Genomic DNA, 21,767 nt, shown 5'->3' with positions numbered 1-21,767 from the left:
GACACTTCATTCACTCTTTATGTTGCCTAGACCACATAGTACACCCCATTCCTAATGCCAATACCAAGTTAAACACAAAGGCTCACAGGCTAAAAGTCTTTCTAGACAACACTTATTGAACTAGACCCTCATCCATTCCATTTTCAAAAAGCTGTGATTGGCTTGTGGGCCTACAAACGGAAGAAGGGTACCAAAATCTTCAATGATTAAAAAAAGGACACTTATTAAAGCTTTGCTCTCAGCAGCAGTCATTATTTCCCACTTGATTATTGTTAAAGTTACCAGAAATAATCCATCTCAGGTTGTTGGTTTTGATTGGACCAGTGTGTGAGCAGAATTTTCAAGGATCTTACAATGACGGGTTGGGGTATTGACTTTTCTGTGACTTTTCTTTGAGTTAAAGTCTTTTTCAACACTCTCTTGGCCTCCAGGAGGGCTTTAAATACCTCCCTGAATGAAAGTGCTCTGTGTCTAATGAGAAGGGAGGGCACAGCCAGCATGTTTGCAGTAAATGAATGTCTCTGCGGATCTGGGACCTGCTGCAGCTCTTAATGAGCTATGTCTGAGGTGACCTCCTCAGGGCCACCTCCTTCACACAAACTCTTAAAGTTCTCTTCAAACAATATAAGGTAGGGTCACATTGAAGAACAAAATGCTTTGGAAAAGTTAATTAACATCAAGGCCCATCAACCCCACTTTTCACCTTCACATAATAATTTCAGGTTTCTGCTAAAAAGGCCAAGATTACTGATAATGAACATTTATTGAAACATTTTTGTTAATCATTCATCATCATCATCAATAATTGCTGAATTGGCGTATGGGGCTTGATAATATAGCTTAAAAAATACAGTATGTATTAATATGTTTCAGCTGTTTTATAATATTTAACATGTTTATGTCAATATTTATGCATTTGCTCAGATTTTTTGCAATTAGGGGAAAGATCTAAAACATATATATAAAATAATAATAAAACAAAATCTTAGCCTAGCCCATCTTTGTCAATTGGCCTATGTAACTTATCAAATGTAATCTAGCACCCTTACCATTCCAAATGAATGTATTTGCTATGCTATCAAATTGCTTGAAATAATAGAGGGGGACATCTACAGGGAGAGATTGCAGCAAGTAGTTCAATTCTGGACTACAATTAATTTTAATAACATTAACCTTCCCAGTCATAGATAAATGTAATGAAGCCCACCTGCCCACCAAACCTTTTTATTAAATGGTAAATATTTCCTAAATCAGAAAAATGTAATGGGAATAAAATGCCCAAATACATAATGCCCTGTTTCGGACACTGGAAGGTACCTGGCTGGAAAGCTGTTACTGGGCAATACGCTGTCAGAGCCAAAGCTTCGGATTTAGACCAATTGAATCCTGAAAATTTAGAAAAGAAATTAATAATTATGTCGAGGCAAGGCATAGATCTAGTGGGGTCGGAGACAAATAAAATTATATAATCTGCTTAAAGCAAAAATTTATGTGCAATACCTCCAGCTACCAGCCCTGGAAAATCATCTTCCCTTCTTATCACAGCTGCTAATGGTTCCAGGGCAAGACAGAACAATAACGTGGAAAGAGGTCAACCCTGCCTGGTGCCTCTATCCAGAGTAAAATAATCTGAAATTAATCCATTTGTTTGTACTGCTGCTACCGGGTGACTATAAAGTAATTTAATCCATCCAAAAAAGTATTCTCAAATATGTATGTTTACAAAATCTTAAAAAGATAATCTACCAAATCCCATTCTAACATATCAAATGCCTTTTGACTCTGATCATTCGTCACTGAACACATAATACTGATGAGAAGCCTATGCTAGAAGAGCTGCGGCCCCGAATAAACCCCACCTGATCTGTATGTATAAGAGATGTCATAACTTTACTTAATTGGTTAGCCAACATTTTTGACAATATTTTAATGTCTAGCTGGATTAGGGAAATTGGACAATAACTCTTACACTCGCTTGGATCTTTGTCTTTTTTAAGAATCAGACGGATCCAGGCGTGTGTCATGGTTGGCAGAAGCTATCCATTCTTTAATGATTCTGTATAAACTTCTAACAAATGTGGAGCCAGTTCTGTAGCATAAGATATAAAAAACTCAGTGGCAATGCCATCTGGCCTTGGAGCCTTGCCGGTAGGAAGGGCCTTAATTACCTCGCCAATCTCCTCCCTGGTTATTTTAGAATAAAGATTTTTTTTTTTTTTTTCGCTCAGTCATCAGTTTAGGGAGTTCTAATGGTTCCACAAAATGTACAATATCTTCATCAATAGACGTAGACATGGAAATATATAGAGATCAAGATATAATTATTTCAATGTATTATTAATATCAATGAGTTAAAAATTTCACCACCAGCAGATTTCACTGAGGGAATGGTAGAAAAATACTCTCTCTTCTTTTTATATCTAGTCAAAAGCTTCCCTGCTTTGTCCCCAACTCAAAGTATGGCTGCCGAATAACCGAAACTCCACTTTCCGTGACAAAATAGTATTATATCTGTATTTCAATCGGGTCAATTCTCTGAGGACATCAGACGACATTCGGTGCTTCAGCTCTGCCTCTGCACTTTTAATATTGCCTTCCAACTTCACGAGTTCTCGTGCTTTGGATTTTTTGGTAAATGAGGCATACTGTATGATACGACACGTAAGAACTGCCTCCAAAGCCACACCAACAGAAGATACTGAGGACCAGTTGGTCTCCATATAATCACTGATTTCAGTCTTTAACATTTGTTGGAAATCAGGATTTTGCAAAAGGGATACATTAAAGCGGCAACTACATGATTTCTTTTTCTCCATATGATGAACAGATAAAATGAGGGATTTAGATCTAAAAAAATATATTCTAGTATAAATCTTATGGACTGGTGATAAAAATGTATAGTCCCTACCAGATGGGTTCAAAAGTCTCCAAATATCAGCAAGACCAAGATTTTTACATCTTAAAAGCATCAAGCGTCAATGTCGCTCTAGGAGGCTTACACACTTTTGCTTCACTATGATCAAGAACGGAGTCCATCAAAAGATTAAAGTCTCCTAACAATATTATATCATGAGGGGTGCCAGCGACTTGCAACATCCCTTCAAGAAAAAAAAAAAAAAAAACCTGATCTTTAGGCATGTAAATATTAACCAAAACCAATCTTTGCCCCTGAATTTCTGCTAAAACTATGATTCTACCTAATTTATCTTTAATCTGTTTGAGAGATATGAATTGTAGATGCTTACTTATCAATGTAATGACTCCCCTGCTCTTACTTGAGCCAGCACTAAAGAAAATATGTCCACCCCATATCTTCCCAAATTGTTTAGATTCCTGCGAAGAAAGATGTGTTTCTTGAAGAAACACTATATCACATTTCTTACACTTAAGAAAATAAATAACATTCCTGCATTTTATGGGGTGCCCCAACCCATTCACATTCAATGTGGAAAAAGATAACCCACTCATTTTACCATTTGATATAATAGACAAAATAAATTGTGTGTCAAAAACAAGATTATACAGACAACATGCCAACATTATTTCAACAATCAAACCCTGAACTCCCCCCGGAACCAAACAAACACCAAAAAGAAAAACGCCGACAGGAGTCAATCCCTCTAAACTTAAAAGGTCCATGTACGCCTACGAGAGCCCACACGACAACTTCAGATGTGCTTCTGCACAACATTTTTAAGGCAAAACTAAATAACAGAAAATTATTTAGGAAAATTAATGACAAAATAAAAAGTTAATAAAATCATCACAATATTCACAATGTTACTTAAATTTATATCACCACCAAAATCATCACAAATACAGTATATCATAGATATCATGAAAATGTCACCCTATTGGGGCATAATAATTTCTCAGTAAGATAACACTTTGGCATCATTTTAACTCAACGATCCTTAAATAACTAAAATAGCATGCTTTTCAGCTAAATACATCATGCCAATACCAGACTATGTCCCTTAGCAGTAACTGATTAGATGTACAGTATTTAAACTGTAAGGCAATGGAACAATTAGATAATCACTCCTACATACACACTGAAAGAGTTTTCCCGTAGCTAAAGGTTATCTTGTTTAGGCTGAATTGAATTAGTGTGAATGTTAGGCCAGGAGTTCTAACAACCTTAATTTCTAAAAGCACATTTCAGGAGCTGCAGATAGCTAAAATAAATAAATACCCCATGGCAGACCAAAGATGAGGGAATAAAAAACTGTGGAGTTTAATTTGAGTTTAATGAGGTCACAGGACCTAAAATCACCATGATTAAAGGGTTTTATAAAATGCTGTCTTCACATTTCCAAAAGCTCATATATCATGAAATGTGGTGTATATATATATATATTTTTTTTTTTTTTCATGGACATTCAATTAAAATAACATTTTAAAAAAGACTCATTGTTAAGTCATTGTTTCTTAGATCAATTTACATCCTGTAAATGAAGAAAATTACTTTTCTACATATCAAGAGAGTCAAAACCTCAATGACAAATTATTGTTATTGTGCATTTTATAGTGTATCTATGTATTTCACAGTGATTTATGAATACTTTTTTGTGGTGCCATTTTTAATTATTCTTATGATTCCAATTTTCCTGTAGCATGCAATTAAAATGGGACACTTGAATAATAGCCTGGCATTTATGGTGTTAAATAAATTAAACAAGACAAATAATTATTCTCTACATTAGTGGTTAAAAGGCACAAGCAGTTCTAGGGAGCAATAGCTAAATATCAACCCTTTTCACATGAGTAAAAGGGTTGATAAGGGAATTGGTATGTCTGGTGATTCCAATAGCTTTTCAATTCAAGGTCCATTTTCCATCTTTCTGCAAGCCAAAAAGTGCCAAAAACTGATCATTAAATAAAAAATAAAAAAAACAAAGGCAACTGGAACAATCTATCAAAAAACTGTCCAACTAACTTTCTCCACAAGATTGTCAAGCCTGAGGGGTCTATGATGGCAAAGGCGACTTGTGGTGTTGGAGATGGGATATGTAACTCTAATGAAAGACAAACAGTCCACAGCTAGCCAAGCAGCACTGGAGAAATTAATCGAAATCAAGGAGAAGGGAGCAGGTATAAACTACTCTGTATGCTAGCAAGTGTTTTCTGGCTGTTTTTGATTTGTAGTTCACTTGATTTATTGAAGAACAGGTGCCACATTTAGCATATTCTAAATAGTTTGTTTTAATAATCAAAAGGAAACATATATACATATATATATACAGCAGGTGTAGATTTCAGCATATATATATATATATATATATATATATATATATATATATATATATATATATATATATATATATATATATATATATATATATATATATATATATATATATATGCTGAAATCAACCTCTTGTTTAGCGTCTGAGTTCTGTTGGTGTTTATTTTGTGAAAATGACCGTCTGACTGCTCATTATTCAGCTTATTACAAGATGACTTGCTTAATAAACAAATGAATGGATATACAACATTGATTTGAGATTAAATTATTTGATTAGCTTTCTTATAGAGATCACACAGTGATCCGAGAAGCAGGAGAGACTGCTCGCAGTAGCCAGATGAGTGAGTGGTCTGATATGTGGATGTGCAGTTGTTACAGAGCAATATCAGACTGTATATATATATCTATATATGCAAAAGCCTTAGGCACATAAGATGTTTCACAAAAGCATTTGTCTTAAGATGGTTATGTATATCTTCAGCTTTAGTGTGTCAATGGGAAATATAAATGTTGGACTCCCAAATATTACTTTTGCAAATAAAAAAGATTAGAATAGAAGAACAGGGAGCCCTGCAACAGATGTTATGGCCCCCACAAATCCCCCACTGAAAATTGAAATAGTCTGAGATTACATAAAGAGACAGAAGCAATGAAGACAGCCTAAATATATAGAATAACTGTGGTGAATTCTCCAAGAAACTTGGTACATCTTATCTGCCAACTACCAGGAAAAACTGTTTCCAGGTGTACCTAGGATAATTGTTAATGTTTTAAAGGCAAAAGTGGTCACACCAAATATTTATTTAGCTTTTTTATGTTTACTGGACTTTGTATGACATTAAGTGACAAATGAAAACAGAATTATGTCATTATTTTTAAAGACATCCTCACTATGCCAAAATTTTCACATGTGCCTAAAATTTTTGCACAGTATAATATGTGTCAAAATGACAAAGACAGTAAGAAGACTGCTGATTATGTGTAATATAATTGCATATCATCAAGGGAACATTTACTGAAAAAATAACCAGGCTAACAGAATTAAAAAATGTATGGTATGTTACAGTAAGGACAATGATCTCGAGTAAAGCTGCAGTGCCATCGCCCACCTTTCCTAGTGAATACTCCAAATATTCCACAATTTGCATAATAAATCGCAACAACAATTAAATTAAAAAGAACAACAATTAAATTATTTTGCTTATACAGTGTAGCAGACATGAATGAGTTAATGTTTTGATTGTCACGTGATCATGGTGGGGGGTCACAGGATTACGTAGGTATGTGAATATTAGTCACCTGTTCACTGATTAAGCCAGGAGAGGGGGTGAGCAGGGGCGATGTATTCTTTGTTGACCACTAAACTTTGTACCATCAAGAAACATCAACCAGCAATAAAGAATTGCTAGTAAAAGATCAGCCACCTCATCGATGTTTTTATTTATGCGTCACAAGTGCATAAAGTCCCTGTCTTAGTCTCTCAGCGGTATCATCATAGGATTGAGTGGCCGCTATATACAGTATAATCAAGTGCAAATATGAACAATGTGGCAGAAATCTAAAATAAACTTTCTTAATTTAAAGTGCACGTTTCCTCAGTCAAGCACCCTGTGTCTGTTGCAAGTGTAAACTGAGACGGTCTCTGTCACACATTGGGTATTACTATAGTCAATGCATCAAAGTTTCAGCATATTATTGACACATTTTTAGACCCCTAAATTGTATTCTAAAGTGAAATTTAATTTGGGTGTGCAAGTTTTCATTTAGGGTGGCAACCTTAGCAAAAGTGCAGAGGCTCGAGCACCTAGACCCACCCCCTCTGCACATGCCTGCTGGTCACCAGCAAATGGTGACTGCATCTGAAAGCTGGAAAATGTTGCCTTTGTGGCCAAGATTGGATAGTAGTCCCCATCATGGGATATTGCAAGCTAAAACAGGAAGAAATTGTTGGTCATCAAGCTTCAAAAGATAGATTATGCTGGTCAACCTGCTTCACCAGCTACATTGTGCTGGTTAAAAGGGTGACTATGATGGTTCACCAGCTAGATCAGCATAAAACCTGCATAAAGCAGTGTGGACCATTATGGACATTCAAGCTGGTCTTTTCAATTAGAAAGGTAGCGCTGTAGAAATTAAGTAAGTGAAATTCTGCTAAAAGAGTGTTCTGAATGTTCTGAATGGTCTTATAATGGAGTGTATTACTTAATATGACATCTCAACTAAAAAACCTTCTATAATCATAACAACAGTAGAATATATCTCTGGTTGCATAATATGCAAGCACATACTACCAAAATGCACAATAATATATCCTCCATATCACTGACAGTAGAATACTAAACATACTAACGCCAGACTTTCGCTTAGAATTAAGCCTCAATTTTCAGGCAATGACAGCAGTATGGTGGGCAGCATCTCTCGGGGATGTGACAGTTGGAGCAGGAATGAGATCCTGGGGGCTGTCTAAGCCAATCAAAGTAAGAAATTAAGTAAAGCTCAATAAAGTAATTAATTGGAGCCTGGTGAGGCTAAATAAGCTGATTACTGGCTAAGTGATACCATCTTCTCCTCCTCAGGAAATCTGCTTTAGAGATCTATTGTCACCCTTTCCCTTTCCTCTCTCTCATCTCTGTTTTTCCTCTCATTGTCCTCTTTCATTGTCAGGACATAAATCAAGGCCTTTTAACTCTGCAGAGATCCCAAATTATTTAACGATTAGACCAAAATCTGCTTTGATACATTTTGTTTAATTAGGAGTGTGGCATGATACTTTACTGGGGTACATAAATAGGGTACATTTGCATTTATTCATTTTGCTGAAACCTTTATCCAAAAGGTACAAACCTCTGCAGATTGGCCGGTCGTCACTCCAGCCCACGTAACTGTCTGTAACTCGCAGGCAGGTGATGCTCTTGGAGCCCTGAAGCTCGTATCCTTCATCACAAGAAAAGTGAACAGTAGCACCCCGCCTGCAAGAGGTGACAGACAGATTTTTGGATTGGAAATAAATACATATACAGTATCTATGAATTAAGTTTACATATATATGTATAGATGCATAACATATGTAGTGGCCCCCAAAAAGTATTTTGGTTTTAGTAGGTTAAAATACCCTAAAATGCACAGTACAAATGCCATTGCATAAAATAACAAAATGTCAAACTCATGCTCAAAAATGTGCTTTTATTTTTAAAGACTTCCACAGAATAAGTTTATTTTATATGCACACATCCAACTTGTCACCAAAGTACCACAATACAAAGTTTAAATCTCTTATAGGCACAGTCAATACATCAAACATGATTGTCCTCCGATGTGTGCTGCCATTTGTTTAAATTAGTTGCAGTTGTCATTAGTCAAACAAACAGCTACTCAAAGAGTCTTTTCAAGAACATAATATGTTTATTTGATGTAACAAACAGCTCACACACGTTGGTGCAGCTATCCTTATTGAGGACTCTCCGTAGACATAATGATTTTTATACTGTACGAACTATAGATTCTATCCCCTAACCCTAAACCTCACAAAAAACTTTCTGCATTTTTACATAAAAAAAAAAATCTAAAGAAAAATATATATATTTTTATATATATCATATATATATATATATGACACTAGAAATGTCGTCAGAAGCCACATTTATAGCATACCCATGTAATTACCAGTTTGTAACCTAAAAAAAAATCCCTCGTAAACCACCCAAACCAGTGGTTTAGAAGTAAACGTTAGTGTGTAAAGATGTGTCTTTATGCATCTATGGTTCAGCTTTTGCTACATGATAAGTTAATGCTGCTTCGAGAGGTCTTGAAGAATTATTATGATCCTTAGCTCAACTCTGGTTTTAGGTCAAACATTAGAATGGGGTTTAAAAGGTTGCTTAGAAACCACTCATAGAACAATGAGAAGTCTTTTCCAATGTACTGGAAGATCTTTCCTGACTTGGGTGTCTGGCATTGTCTGAGCAGCTTATCTGATGGCTGTGCATGGCATATGTTTGTGATTGTCCTGCCACAATCCAATCAAAATTGAGCCACTCTTCTTTGCCTTAATAGTTAGGAAGGGTCTCTCTCTCTCTCTGTGTATATATATATATATATACACACTCACCTAAAGGATTATTAGGAACACCATACTAATACTGTGTTTGACCCCCTTTCGCCTTCAGAACTGCCTTAATTCTACGTGGCAATGATTCAACAAGGTGGTGAAAGCATTCTTTAGAAATGTTGGCCCATATTGATAGGATAGCATCTTGCAGTTGATGGAGATTTGTGGGATGCACATCCAGGGCACTGAGCTCCTGTTCCACCACATCCCAAAGATGCTCTATTGGGTTGAGATCTGGTGACTGTGGGGGCCATTTTAGTACAGTGAACTCATTGTCATGTTCAAGAAACCAATTTGAAATGATTCGAGCTTTGTGACATGGTGCATTATCCTGCTGGAATTAGCCATCAGAGGATGGGTACATGGTGGCCATAAAGGGATGGACATGGTCAGAAACAATGCTCAGGTAGGCCGTGGCATTTAAAAGATGCCCTATTGGCACTAAGGGGCCTAAAGTGTGCCAAGAAAACATCCCCCACACCATTATGCTGCGTTCACACCGGACGCGAATAGCGCGTCAAATTCGCGCCTACCGCGTCTAGTTATATGCTTGACCACTTTGAATCCATTCGCGCGTCAAGAGCGAAATTGACGCGTGTAAAAAACAAAAGTTTGAAGCGAAATTTACGCGCGACGCGTGTCAGAGGCGAAATCCGTTGACGGCCATCTTTTTACAAGATGGCTGATGTTGATCGAGCATTCGTGGAGAGAGTCACCGCTCTGTATTTGCTCTGGAGAGCAGAACAGCGGCATATGGGTCGTCGTCGCCGTACTTGGGTCCACCAGACCCTCCGGAGGCGTTCCCAGTTCGGCGAATTTCATCATTTGCTCCAGGAGCTGCGCCTGGATGACGGCCGCTTTCAGCGGTACTTCCGCTTGTCCCGCGCCCAGTTTGATGACCTGCTGTCCCGCGATCGGGCGAGGATACAGGCGCTCTATCCCAGCTGCGGAGCGCCTGTCCATCTGTCTTCGGTTAGTAAATGTATATAAAATGTTAAATACAGTATATTAAATATATGTTAATTTACGCTATGCTAGCAATGTTTTTCAAACTGTGTGGTACGGATACCACTGTTGGTGCTCTTTCTAGTGATACTCAGTTAACTGCTGTAACGTTAACCAAAAAAATAAAATATTATTTTGGCAGACGTGATAATGTCTCTATCTGTAAGCAATATGTAGTGCTCTTTCTAGTGATAACGTTACTCGGTTAACTGCTATAACCTAAAAATGATACTGTCATGTCTCTATCTGTAAGCAATTGTAGTAACGTTACTCTTTCTTTTGATAATCAGTTGGTTATTGGCACACTAGTGATTTAAACCATATACACATATACCCTTTTGTTTTGAAGATTCAAAACTTTGTTAAATTGCTTGCAAAATTGCTAGCAAACAAACAAATATGGTGCATTAAAGTAAAACAGACTGGTTATTGTATATAGTTGAATATGTAACTACAAGTGTACTTATAAAAATATTTTCTAGGTTTCTTGCCACAGGGGACTCATTCAGGACCATAGCGTCCAGCTTCAGGGTTGGTGTCTCAACAGTGAGCCAGATCGTCCACCAGGTTGTGACTGCAATCTGGGACTGTCTTGTGGAGGAGTACATGGCTGTGCCCACCACTGATGACTGGCGTGTCTTCAATTACCGCCTCTCCAGAGCCAGGCGCGGACATGCTGGAGAGGAGCCACTGCCAGGTCTGGGTCGGGTTGCGGCCAACAACTCCTCCAGAGAGGCACTCCGGGTGAGGGATGTCTTCATGGCACACTTCTCGTGGAGGGAGCAGTACCATGGCAGCCGACGGAGTAGCGTTTGAAGTCCTCCTCATGACTTCCCCACAACGGCTCTTTTAAGAGCCACCCACAAACCTATAAAGAGCTAAACTATCTAAAAATAGTCCATTATTATTATATATATATTTTTTTTTCCCAGGTTGTCAGCCCCAGTTCCAGGATGTCAGGTCCACAACATGCACATTTATTAAGTTGAGACTTTTTAAAAACGTCAGGTTTTCCATGGTAGTATATCAGGTTAAATTATTTATTTATTTTTGTTTTGATGATAAATGGAGCCAGCCTCAAAAGTAATTAACCTGTCCTGTGTTTTTTCCTTATTCAACACTGTCCAGACACTAATGTTGGTTGTCTTTACATTACAATAATAATGTTTCATATAATCTAGATTTAGATATGGAATAAATAGCAATCAATACAAAATCAAAATGTCTCATATATTGAAATCAAGTTATGTGATATAGATTTGCTTTGTTTGTGCATTAGAACCACACCAGGCATTTAGTCATATTACAAAATAATTTATTGAGGCCAAACATATGAAGTAATTTTAGGTATAACATTAAAAAACATATTTAGGCAAAACGTAAAAAAAATTATTTAGGCAAAACATATAAAATAACAATATGAACTGAAAAAAAAATGAACAATATGTGCAAACTATTTACATTAAGAGACAGGAACAAAAAGGACCTCGCTTGGAAGGTGGAAGAGCCACAGGGAATGGCATAGGAGAAGAGGAAGGAGGGCAGCAGGCAGCTAGGCTCCTGATTGGTTAACTCGGCGCAATTGACGCCAAAGTTCAGATTTTTCAACTCGGGCGGCAGACGCGAATTCGCGTCAAACGCGTGAATGCACAAAATGCACCATTCGCGTAACGCTAGCGCGCCAGACGCTCAATTCGCGCGAACTTGACGCTCGAATGAGGCGTATTCGCGTCTACCGCGCCGCGCTCTACGCCTCATTCGCGCCGCAGGAATTTTTACGCGCGTAACGCGTCTTTGCATTGACTTAACATTGAAATCACTCGCGCCTGACGCGCTATTCGCGTCCAGTGTGAACGTAGCATTACACCACCACCAGCCTGCACAGTGGTAACAAGGCATGATAGATCCATGTTCTCATTCTGTTTACGCCAAATTCTGACTCTACCATCTGAATGTCTCAACAGAAATCGAGACTCATCAGACCAGGCAACATTTTTCCAGTCTTCAACTGTCCAATTTTGGTGAGCTCTTGCAAATTGTAGCCTCTTTTGCCTATTTGTAGTGGAGATGAGTGGTACCCGGTGGGGTCTTCTGCTGTTGTAGCCCATCCGCCTCAAGGTTGTGCGTGTTGTGGCTTCACAAATGCTTTGCTGCATACCTCGGTTGTAACAAGTGGTTCCCCTTCTGTCGCTCTCTCCACGTTGTGTCTGAGAAGCGACACTAGGGGTCTCTCTTGAGCGCCGATATTCACCTCTGATCTATTGAAAAGGGCCAATGTGAGTTGGCAGTCAGTATTTGCATACCCGCCCCGGACATACGGGTATTTAAGCGGGGCAAATACGGGAGTTCATTCAGAAAATTTCTTCGGAGCCGATGGTCTGTCTGCAGTTGCTGCGAGATTACACACCACTATAAAACGTTCCTGTTTCCTCTGACGATCTGCATGCTGTTGGATCTTGACGGCGCATAACAGCGGCTTTCTCCTTCACTTTGCACGGCATGCATTGTTGCCCTTGAGCGCTTCGACAGCGCAGACACACATACACACTGTGTATATTAAAAGAGTTATTTTCCTTAAAAGAGTAAATTTCTCTAAAAGAGCAAACACAGCGGCGTTGAACGTCCTTTTCAGGACGCGTCTTTCTGAAGATGCCTTTCCGCCCCTGTGTAGTTTTTGAGGCGGTGATTTCTCCATAAAAACAGCCTGGCATAAAAACCGGCTGGCGTACCTGGGTTGCGAAACATGCAGGCAGCGTTTTTTATGAATGGTCTATGTTTTCAGTATGAAAACATAGCCATGACAGCATTGCGGTCATAGGCTTTCTCTTGTAGTGAGAGAGAGCAGCTTCAGCCGCCCCCCGCGCCTCACCTCCTTCCCACGGGATTGAGGCAGGCGCCGCGGGCGATGAAAACGATCTGGGGTCAATGACGGGCTGCGTTTCGCCGGGTGAACCCCGTTGAAACCCCCCCGCCTCCCCGGCACGCTTGCTGTTTTCCGTCCGGGCTCGGGATGAGCATGCTCTCCAATGGGTTATGTTTTCAGCCTGAGAACATAGCTGCAGCAGCGTTGCGATCTCTGCTTTCTTGTGAGGAAGAAAGCCACTTCAGCCGCCCTCCGCTCCTCGCCTCCTTCCTACGGGATTGACGCAGGTGCCGCGAGCGATGAAGATGATCCCGGGATAATGGCGGGCTGCGTTTCGCTGGGTAAAAACCGCTCGAAACCCCCCGCCCCCCCCGCACGCTTGCTTGCTCCCCTCACGAGCTCGGGATAAGCGCGGTCCGCCTAACGGCCGGCCACCCGGTCCCTGGAGCTCCCGGACATTGGATGACGACATCACCGCTGCATCGGAGAGTGTCACAGCGGCATCGGATGCGGATAACTCGCCTGGGCCGCCACCTATGGGTCTGCTTGCCCAGTCTGAGCCTGACGCTATGCTTCCCCGGGCTTGATGATTCACGGGCTGGTGCGCCGCCCACAGCCGCGCCCCCCCCCCCGTTCCTTCCCGGACGTGCACGACGAGCTGAGCGAGTCAAGCTTCCTCGCTCCTCCGCTCTCACTACCCTCGGTGGTAGAACAGTCCCAGACCGCTCTCCCCTGCATGCCATGGCCCCTCCCTGCAAGTCCACCGGGCCAAAGCACTTCAAGATTTGCACTTGGGTAGTCCTGTTCTTGACGTGCTGCAGGAACTGCACTCGGACAGGCGATGTCCACCCTCATGGTCCAGAAACATAACAAATGGACTGGATCTGGTCGTAGTACAGGAGGTAGACAAAGCACGCTTTCTCAAAACTCCAGTCTCCCAGCTCCATTCGGCGACACCACCTGACGACTCCACCCAGCAGTCCTCAGTGGTGAAGAAACAGACAGAGGCCACGTCACACGTCCTGCCCCGCTGCAAACCTGCCGCCAGGGGCCATGCCCTGTCTGCTCGCCGAGGGCGTCCTCCTGCGGCTTTCAAGAAAGAAAGGAAGTGGTGCTCCGCCTCAACAAACGAGAGCGGGCCTAGCTCTCAGCCCCGCGTTGAGCTCCCCGCAGAAAGAGGACGCCCCCTCGTCTCACGGACCCCCTCGAGGACCCGGAAGGCTCCCAGGCACTCCTGAGACGACCGACCCAGAGACCGAAATGTTAGCTCCGGAGGTGGTAAGACCTCTCCGTTCCCCGGTGGAGGGCCGGGAGGAGAATCCTTTGTGTTTACATTTTCCACATTCTCAATAATAGAGTTATTTCCTTTGCCTCTGGGTCACCTGGCCCGCAAATGCCGTTCTCAAGGCAATCTGCTTTCAGATTACGACAGTCCCAGTACACCGGATGCGGCGATCCCGCCTTCCGCCTGCCCACGACTGTCCCCCGGCCGGCTGGTTCAGACGAGTCCAGAGGACGCCAGCATCAGACCTCCTCCTCAGTCATGAACCCGCCCCCTGCCGGGTGCGCGGAGCAAGGTAAGTGCTTTGAGTCTATTCTCAGCACCTCAGCCTCAGGCCGCAACGAAGCCGCCCGACGCTGCATTACCTGTTCTGCCCCGCTGCGAGGCCCCGCCGGGTACGTCCAAAATACTCGTCCCTTTGGTGCCCCTAGCGTAGAGCTGGGAAGCATGGCTTTCACTTCCCAACGCATCATGCTGGCTGCACCGGACCATTCGACTCGGTTACGTGATTCAGTTTGCCCGGCACCCGCCCCCCTTCAGGGGCGTCTGCGGAAATCACGACCCTCTTAACCAAGGGCGCGGTAGAGCCCGTACCTCCAACCGAAATGAGGAAGGGTTTCTACAGCCCTTACTTCATTGTACCCAAGAAAGGCGGCGGCTTACGACCAATCCTGGACTTGCGAGTTTTCAATCGGGCCTTGTTAAAACTCCCGTTCAAAATGCTCACGCAGAGAAATATTCTGGCTGGCGTTCAGCATCTAGATTGGTTCGCAGCGGTAGACCTGAAGGACGCGTACTTCCACGTCTCAATTCTGCCACGACACCGACCCTTCTTACGGTTCACGTTCGATGGCCAGGCATTCCAGTACAAAGTCCTCCCCTTCGGCCTGTCTCTGTCCCCTCGCGTCTTTACGAAAGTCGCAGAGTGCCCTTGTGCCCTTGTAGTGCCCTTGCCCCACTACGAGTAGCCGGCATCCGCATTTCTCAACTACCTCGACGACTGGCTCATCCTAGCACACTCTCGAGAGTTACTATGCACACACAGAGACCAGGTGCTCCGGCACCTCAGCCGCTTGGGGCTTCAGGTCAACTGGGAAAAGAGCAAGCTCACTCCGGTTCAGAGCATCTCTTTTCTCGGGTTGGAGTTAGACTCAGTCTCAATGACAGCACGTCTCACGAGCGAGCGCGCTCAGTCGGTGCTGGACTGCCTCACTTCCTTCAAGCCAGGCACAGTGGTCCTCTCTAAAACTTTTCCAGAGGCTCCTGAGGCATATGGCGTCCTCCGCGGCGGTCGCGCCGCTGGGGTTGATGCATGTGAGACCACTCCAGCACTGGCTCCAGACTCGAGTCCCGAGACAAGCATGGCACCACGGCACGCATCGGGTAAGGATCACCCCGCCTGCCTCAAAACACTCCGACCCTGGACAGACCTCTGCTTTCTACGGGCAGGAGTGCCCCTGCAGCAGGTGTCCCGACGCGTCCTGGTCACAACCTACGCCTCCCGGTCCGGGTGGGGTGCCGTGTGCAGCGGGCACGCAGCAGCGGGCCGTTGGAAAGGGGCCCCGCTGCGTTGGCACATCAATTGCCTGGAGTTGTTGACCGTCCTTCTTTCTCTCAGGAAGTTCCTCCCGTTAGTTCGGGACAAACATGTCCTCGTGAGATCGGACAGCACCACAGTGGGGGCGTACATAAATCGCCAAGGCGCCGTACGCTCCCGCCACATGTCACAACTCGCCCGCCGTCTCCTCCTATGGAAGTCACTGCGAGCCACTCACATCCCCGGCAAGCTCAACGTCGTAGCGGACATGCTATCACGACAACGCCTGCCCGGCGGGGAGTGGAGGCTTCACCCCCAGTGGGTCCAGCTGATTTGGGAATGGTTCGGCAAGGCCCAGGTAGACCTGTTTGCCTCCCAGGAAACCTCCCACTGCCCGCTCTGGTACGCCCTAACAGAGGCTCCCCTAGGGACAGATGCGCTGCACACAGCTGGCCCTCGGGAGGAAGTACGAATTTCCCCCAGTGAGCCTTCTTGCACCGGTGCTGTGCAAGGTCAGGGAGGACGAGGAGCAAGTCACGTTAGTGGCCCCCTACTGGCCCACTCGGACTTGGTTCTTGGAACTCAGGCTTCACAGCTCCTCCCTGGCGAATTCCCCTGAGAAAGGACCTCCTCTCTCAGGGACGGGGCTAGCTCTGGCACCTGCCCCCAGACCTCTGGAACCTCCACGTCTGGTCCCTGGACGGGACGCGGAAGAGCTAGCCGGCTTACTGGCGACCGTTGTGAATACAATCAACCAAGCCAGAGCCCCTTCTACCGGAGGTTGAATCCCTCCCGGCCAGGCCTAGTTCCCTCCTGGGATCTCTCGGTAGTCTTGGCAGGACTCCAGAGACCTCCCTTCGAGCCGCTTGAATCAATTGGACTCAGGGCCCTCTCTCTTAAGACGGCCCTGCTTATCGCGCTCGCCTCCATTAAGAGGGTCGGAGACCTGCAAGCGTTCTCTGTCAGCGACACTTGCCTGGAGTTCGGTCTGGCAGATACGTCTGTGATCCTAAGACCGCGACCGGGCTATGTGCCCAAGGTTCCTACCACACCATTCCGAGATCAGGTAGTGAACCTGCAAGCGCTGCCCCGGGAGGAGGCAGACCCAGCCCTTTCATTGCTGTGTCCAGTGCGCACCCTGCGCATTTACCTGGACCGCACACAGAGCACCAGATGCTCTGAGCAGCACTTTGTCTGCTTTGGGGGACGGCAGAAAGGGAATGCCGTCTCCAAACAGAGGCTCGCCCACTGGGTTGTCGACGCCATCACACTGGCTTATCACACCCAGGCCGTGCCCCTATCCTTGCGGGTCCGAGCTCACTCAACAAGGGGTGTTGCGTCCTCGTGGGCACTGGCAAGGGCACCTTCCTAGCAGACATCTGTAGAGCCGCAGGTTGGGCAACACCCAACACCTTTGCGAGGTTTTACAACCTCCGCGTTGAGTCGGTGGCGTCTCGTGTTTTCTCAGGTCCGAGCCCGTAGAACTCGGTAACACGTAGACCGACCGGCCGGGTGGATCGCTTGCGCCCAGCGCCCTTTTCCTGACGTCAAGGTAAAGTAGTGCACCTTCTTTCCAGGGCGCCCCACTCCGAGTCGGGACCCTGGTCGATTCCTCCCCAGCCCTCCGGGTCCGCGGTTCAGCGGAGGAACTCGCCGACCCAAGCCACTGCGGGTACCCTGATGGCCACCCCGTACTGGTATAGGGGCTCCACAGGTAAAATAAGAAGGCCTCCGGTTCGGACTCCCCCTGTGTGTAATTCCATGGTTCTGTCCCCTTACGAGCGGACCCCCGTGTCTCCCTTAGGCAGTTACAGCTGCCCCGGTCGCCGTGCTGTAGCAACTCCCCCCTTTCGAGGCTGGATCTACCACCGCACCATACTTTCCACACGAGCCCTAAGACGGCCGTGTGACGTGTCTACCACTTTTCCTCCCCAAGAAAAAGGGCAGGTGTGGTCTCCGCACGGCCCTGGCCGTGATTGCTCTATGCGAGAAACATAGAGAGAAAAGAGGCCCAGCCAGGCTGGCCCGTTCCCATGTTGGCAAACATCGCCTTGTTCCCCTCCCAGGGTAACTAGAAGGATTCCGATGTTCTTATGGGGCATTGGGGAAGGGTACGTGCAGCCAGGTACAGACGATGTGCGGCACTGTATGAAATCCCTGCCTGCCTCTGTATCGGCGGTTCACGTACACGGTTCAGCGCATGGCAAGATTGGAATGGGTCCCCTAGTGTCGCTTCTCCGACACAACGTGGAGAGAGCGACAGAAGGGGAACGTTTGGTTACGTATGTAACCTCCGTTCCCCAAGGGAGGTAACGACACGTTGTGTCTTTCCTCCGCCATGTCGCTGAACCGAGCCACTGTTGTGGCCGGACCATTTCCGGCTCCTCAGAATAATCCTGAATGAACTCCCGTATTTGCCCCGCTTAAATACCCGTATGTCCGGGGGCGGGGTATGCAAATACTGACTGCCAACTCCCATTGGCCCTTTTCAATAGATCAGAGGTGAATATCGGCGCTCAAGAGAGACCCCTAGAGTCGCTTCTCCGACACAACGTGTCATTCCCTCCCTCGGGGAACGGAGGTTACATACGTAACCAAACGTTATTTCAGGCAAAGTTGCTCTTCTATCAGCTTGAATCAGTCGGCCCATGTTTTTCCCTTTTCACACCATTCTTTGTAAACCCTAGAAATGGTTATGCGTGAAAATCCCAGTAACTGAGCAGATTGTGAAATACTCAGACCGGCCCGTATGGCACCAACAACCATGCCACGCTCAAAATTGCTTAAATCACCTTTCTTTCCCATTCTGACATTCAGTTTGGAGTTCAGGAGATTGTCTTGACCAGGACCACACCCCTAAATGCATTGAAGCAACTGCCATGCGATTGGTTGATTAGATAATTGCATTAATGAGAAATTGAACAGGTGTTCCTAATAATCCTTTAGGTGAGTGTATATGCCATATACTGTATAAATATATATATATATATATATATATATATATATGGCATCTTAAACTTCACTCAAGCCTGTGTGGCTTCCCGATAGAAATATATATATATACATATATCCTTTCAAAAAAGCCAAAAAATTAACAGTGAGTCACTTACAATGGAAGTGATGAAGGGGTAAATTTACTCCTGTCTTTTCAGCCTATTGATGAGTTAAATATATTTACTAGCAATTGTTATACTCAAAAGGTAATCAAAGCATTTTTCTCCATGTGCATTTATTCCGGTTGTGTTATAAATTATGAATGTCACAGTTTGACCACTGAGGTGTGACATAGGGTCTGACCCATGTCAGGAATGCAGTTAACAGTGCTTTTTCATTTAGCCTTGCTCCCGGAGAACAAATATACATCTGGATAAGGCTGGATAAGAATCTGGATAAGTTATTATAAATTAAACTGTAGGACTTTAAGTGCACCAGGCAGCGAAACATTCCAAAGGACACACAAAGCAATAAGCAGAACCTTCGGGAGGAATAATCTTAGGGCCTTTCATAAAACTGAATCTATACATTTGGTGCCTAACCCTAACCCGACCGTGTAAATACAGGAAAGGGGAAGGAGTGCCGGCATTCTCATCAGAATAAGACATCGCGCAAATCGACCCCCATTACCCAGTATTCTACTGGCAAATGTTCAGTCTCTAGACAAAAAGCTTTGCGAGGTGAGAGCCCGGATCACTTTCCAATGAGAGATGATGGACTGCAGCATTATCAGCCTTAAAGAAACTTGGATGTCTGCAGAGATTCCAGACTCAGCCATCAAATTCTCTATGCACCGAAAGGACAGAGCGAATGACCTCTCAGGTAAAAGCAGAGGAGGTGATGTATGTTTTATGATCAACAAATCCTAGTGTGATCAGAGGAACGTACATTTTATCAAGTCATTCTGCTCTCCTGATCTGGAATTTCTCATGCTTCTATGTTGATCATTCTTTATAAGGAGGGTATTTATATTCACAGCGGTCAATATCACAGCTTTGTACATCCCGCCACAAGCCAACACAGACAGGGCACATATATGGGAGTATAAACAAGCAGGAAACTGTGCACCCTGAGGCTGCATTCATTGTGACTGTGGACTTTAACAAAGCCAACTTCAAGTCAATAGCATAGAAATACTACCAACACATCAGATTCAACACACGAGGGGACCAGGTTTTGGACCATTGCTACTCTGGGATGGCTACAAATCCCTCCACCGCCCACCATTTGTCAAATCAGACCACTGTTCCATTCTCCTTCTGCCCACTTAGAGGCAGAAACTGAAACAGGAAGCACCCATCCTCAGAACGATCCAGTGCTGGTCAGACCAATCAGATTCTATGCTACAAGATCACGTGGATTGGGAGATGTTTTGTGTTTACTTTTATTTTTGATAGGTAAGTCACTTTCTAAACCCCTTTAGGAAGAATGTCTTTTGTTTTTTATTTTGACCGGTTCCACTCCTGAATTTTTCCATTTATCCCACTGATTTCTTTTTCTTAAATTTGTTATATTTTACTATATCACATGTTGTTGTGATTTGTGGTTACTCTGGGACCTGCAGGCAGGATCACTTTTGCACTCTCTCCAAAACATTTGTTACCCACCTTCCCATACCCCTAGACCAAGGAATGTGTGCGTAACAATATATATATATATATATATATATATATATATATATATATATATATATATATATATATTCCATTCACATTATAATTATGAATGTTACAGGTCATTTGTTTATTTGACCTCTGAGGAGTGACTGAGCCAATGTCTGGCCAATATCAGGAATGTAGTTAACAGTGCTTTCTCATTTAGCCCGGCTCCCGGAGAACAATTATACATCTGGATAAGACATGAGTCCCAGTGGGTGTATCTCAACCTTGAGAGAAAAGATAGCCTATGTTGTGTTCTGTATAATGACGTCATTGGAGGGATTGTTTGTAGTTTTGAGAATCATGTGACTTAGGGCGTACTCAAACTTGCCCCAAATGTCATATAAACACTGCACCTATGCCATAGACCAAAGTGATCCCTTTTCCCAGTCATATCATTGATGTCATGTTTCGAGTTCCGTGCTCGGCCACTGTTAGTCAGCACACTACATGCATGCCATGCCTCAGCCAACTGAACCATGCCCGGGCCCACCTCTTCAAGCGGGCCAAGGCACAATTCAGCAATAGTCAAACTAGTCAAATGAACTGGAATTTGGGAGTCAAATGTGCCCTGGCACAGTACAGAGTTCCTAGTTTGAGTACACCCTAAGTCAATGGAACTGGATGCCAGTTTATCTAAAGAGAATACTCACATCTGACCCATTTCTGCTTACCAACTTGACTTAGTGTTTTTAAAAATATGCTTTTTTGAATAATTGCAACCGTGTAGCTAAACAGAATGTCATGTTTGTTAGATTTCTAGAATTGTCTGTACTGTTCACTCTCTATTGATTGAAACTCAACTTTGACTCCTGGTCATCACTCTAACACACTGGCCTCTTTACCGGGTATAACTGTATTTTCTTAAACAGAAATATGAAGCATATTATTTTATAAAATCATTTACATTCATTATTCTGTTAAAACTATTGTGTAGGCTGTAAAACTGTTTAAATCTGTTATGAATGGAGGCAGCGAAGCAGACGAGGAGATGCGGATCCAAAAGCAGTTTAAACTTTATTAGAAAAATAAACAAGGTGGGTACACAAAACACAGGAACAAAGGAAAAACC

General features: G+C 43.7%; 1 protein-coding gene across 1 annotated transcript in view; it reads right to left on the bottom strand.

The window, feature by feature from the left end:
• LOC127650708 (CUB and sushi domain-containing protein 2-like) overlaps nucleotides 1-21,767 on the bottom strand; it is a 467,844-nt gene that overhangs the window by 211,541 nt on the left and 234,536 nt on the right. Inside the window, exon 11 of the mRNA XM_052136305.1 lies at nucleotides 8,093-8,217. Within this exon, the coding sequence (XP_051992265.1) occupies nucleotides 8,093-8,217 (125 nt within the window). The remainder of the gene's footprint in view (nucleotides 1-8,092; nucleotides 8,218-21,767) is intronic.

This window comes from Xyrauchen texanus, chromosome 10, assembly GCF_025860055.1.
Source record: "Xyrauchen texanus isolate HMW12.3.18 chromosome 10, RBS_HiC_50CHRs, whole genome shotgun sequence".
Classification (NCBI taxonomy): Eukaryota; Metazoa; Chordata; class Actinopteri; order Cypriniformes; family Catostomidae; genus Xyrauchen; species Xyrauchen texanus.
This window is presented reverse-complemented; position numbering and strand designations above follow the sequence as displayed.